Here is a 2,500-nt window from a genome sequence, read left to right as displayed (position 1 = left end):
ACACTTCAGTTTATAGTAATACAAAATTAAATACATAGGTTCATGTAGAATGTCTTAACTTCAATTTGTATTTTTTTCATAAAGTGATCAAAATGATAAATATAGAATTAACATTATTAATTTCAATGAGGAAGATTGGATAAATATATGTGAATAATATTTATGTATTGGGATGAGTTTGTCTATTACGGTAGCCAAGAATTTACTTCCTTTATTAATCAATTAAATTTTTTCATCAAAAATATCTGTTAGCACTTATCACACCTCTCACAAACCCACAGAAATCTTTGACTATATACGACGTACCAGGTCACGAACGCATACGCTATGCTGCCTTTGAGAAAATCAAGAATGTCACTGGAGGTATAGTCTTCCTGGTGGATTCAGCAACTATTCAGAAAGATGTCAGGGATGCAGCTGAGTGAGTATTTGGGGTTTATGGCCAAACTTGTGTTTATTCAGCAATGAAATTTATGATGTATATACATACTTCTTTATAGGTTTATTTTTGTTGTTTTGGTAAGTTGACTTAAGAGAATATCCAAATATCCACAAATTATTCATTCCTTTTAATCAAAGGGAAATTATGGGAAAGAAAAGAGAGTGAACAGAGTATGGAAGGCTAAAGCTAAACTGTATTTTTTTCAGATTCCTTTACAGTGTACTGTGTGATGAAACCATTCAAAATGGTCATCCAAGGATTCTAGTGGTTTGTAACAAGCAGGACCTTCCTCTGGCCCGTTCTGCCCAGCTCATCTGCAAGATGATGGAGAAGGAAATGTAAGGGAGATATGGTGCATTTTTTATAATAGCATTTCTCATTAGTATTTGTTATGAGAGCATTTACCATAGTGACATTTAGCTTAATGGATTGTATTATCATAGGATTTGTGATATTGACATCTAATACTGTTAAATTGACATGAAAAATTCTTTATGTCCTGATGCCACGATGTTTAATGTAGATATTGGTAACCTTTCATTAGTTTAAAAAAATCCAACTTTATATTTGGATTTTATGTAAAAGAAAAATATAGAAATGGTGTAATGGTTGATTTAATGGAATGGGACTTAACCCATTGGATCCTGGTGCCTTGTGGCTTGTACGTTGATGAAAATCCCAGAATTAGGCTGACTTGAGTTGCAACTGTGCGGTATCTAGACTCCTTGCCTCATTGTAATGCTATTTGCTTATTTTCTGGGGATATGGTTTTACCTTTTTCAAAGGTCTGTATTTGTTATATTTTATTAATATAATAATAGATTGTGTTCATTGAGCATACTAACTGATATCTCTGAGAAGTTTACACTGCAATAACAGTAACCAATAGGTAACATTATGTTGTTTGTTATTTTTCTATGTTAAAATCCTTAACAAGGAAGGAATAGGTACATGTGTCACAGCCAGTCATGGCTTACATATGATACACCCTACCCTCGATTACTGTTGGAAATAATACAAGTGCCCCTTCCTAAATGCCCACTGAGTCAGTCTTTGTGCACTCATGGTGAGATGTTCCCGTCACCTGGGACTTGGCAACAGTATTGTGCGACGAGATGCTCCTGTCACTGGCGCTCAGCCAGATGTACCATGACAAGAAGTTTGCATTAGCTACCCTTGCTAAATATTTAAATGATATGTCCCTGTCAACTGGATCCAAAGGGTATATGCACATGAAATTGTTTAGAGGATTTATTTATATATTTTAATGTGAAGACAATATGGTTATGATGTTTTCTCCAGTGTATTTTCATATACATGCAAAATATTTCATAGAATTTAGTGATATAGGATAAGTGATGATCAAGACAAGGCCCTGTCCACTTCTCTCAGTTCCCTCTCCTAACCCACCTCCTTTCCCCATTCCAGGAACCTCCTGCGAGAGACACGCTCCAGCCAGCTGCAGTCGACCAGCGGCACAGGAAACAATAACAGCTTCCTTGGGCATCCTGGTCAAGACTTTGAGTTTGGACACCTAGGAGGCATCAAGGTGGACTTTGTGGAGGCTGTAACAAAAGAAGGGGAGAAAATTGATCCTGTTACATCTTGGTTAGAGAGATTGGCATAAGAGGTAACATGCTGCACATGATGTGGATGGTGTAATGCCCTCATACCAAGTTGTGCCATGTGTTGGAGAGGCTGATGAGATCTTCAGACTGACTGTGATCCTGACTGCTGTCAGTAGAAACTCCTTTTGAGATTCAAGAAATATAGGACAGTCAGAATATCACATGACTGCAAGAAATTCTGAATTGAGAATGTAGAATTGAGCCACTGCAAATCATTTATCCAAGTCAGATTTTTTGATTCTCATTATACACAGAATGCTAGAGAAATGTTTGTTTATTTATCAACTGTGCTCTAGAAAAAAAAGTTTTTTTTTCTGCTGGCATATTTACCTTGAAATACTTTTGTGAATAAGTAGATAAGGTCAACAGTTTGTCATATATTTGTTATTTCTTCCTGTTTAACATTAAAAAGAAAATAAATAATTTGTGT

The 2,500-nt window shown here is 35.7% G+C and overlaps 1 protein-coding gene across 1 annotated transcript in view; it reads left to right on the top strand.

The window, feature by feature from the left end:
* LOC125047808 (signal recognition particle receptor subunit beta-like) overlaps positions 1-2,500 on the top strand; it is a 5,174-nt gene that overhangs the window by 1,975 nt on the left and 699 nt on the right. The window contains exons 3-5 of the mRNA XM_047646284.1: positions 282-421; positions 649-780; positions 1,871-2,500. The exon at positions 1,871-2,500 is cut by the window's right edge and continues 699 nt beyond it. Coding sequence (XP_047502240.1) covers positions 282-421; positions 649-780; positions 1,871-2,069 — 471 coding nt within the window. The 3' untranslated portion in view covers positions 2,070-2,500. The remainder of the gene's footprint in view (positions 1-281; positions 422-648; positions 781-1,870) is intronic.

The sequence above is a fragment of the Penaeus chinensis genome, chromosome 4 (genome assembly GCF_019202785.1).
Source record: "Penaeus chinensis breed Huanghai No. 1 chromosome 4, ASM1920278v2, whole genome shotgun sequence".
NCBI lineage: Eukaryota > Metazoa > Arthropoda > Malacostraca > Decapoda > Penaeidae > Penaeus > Penaeus chinensis.
Note: the sequence above shows the minus strand (reverse complement) of the source record. Positions and strands in the feature narration are given on the sequence as shown.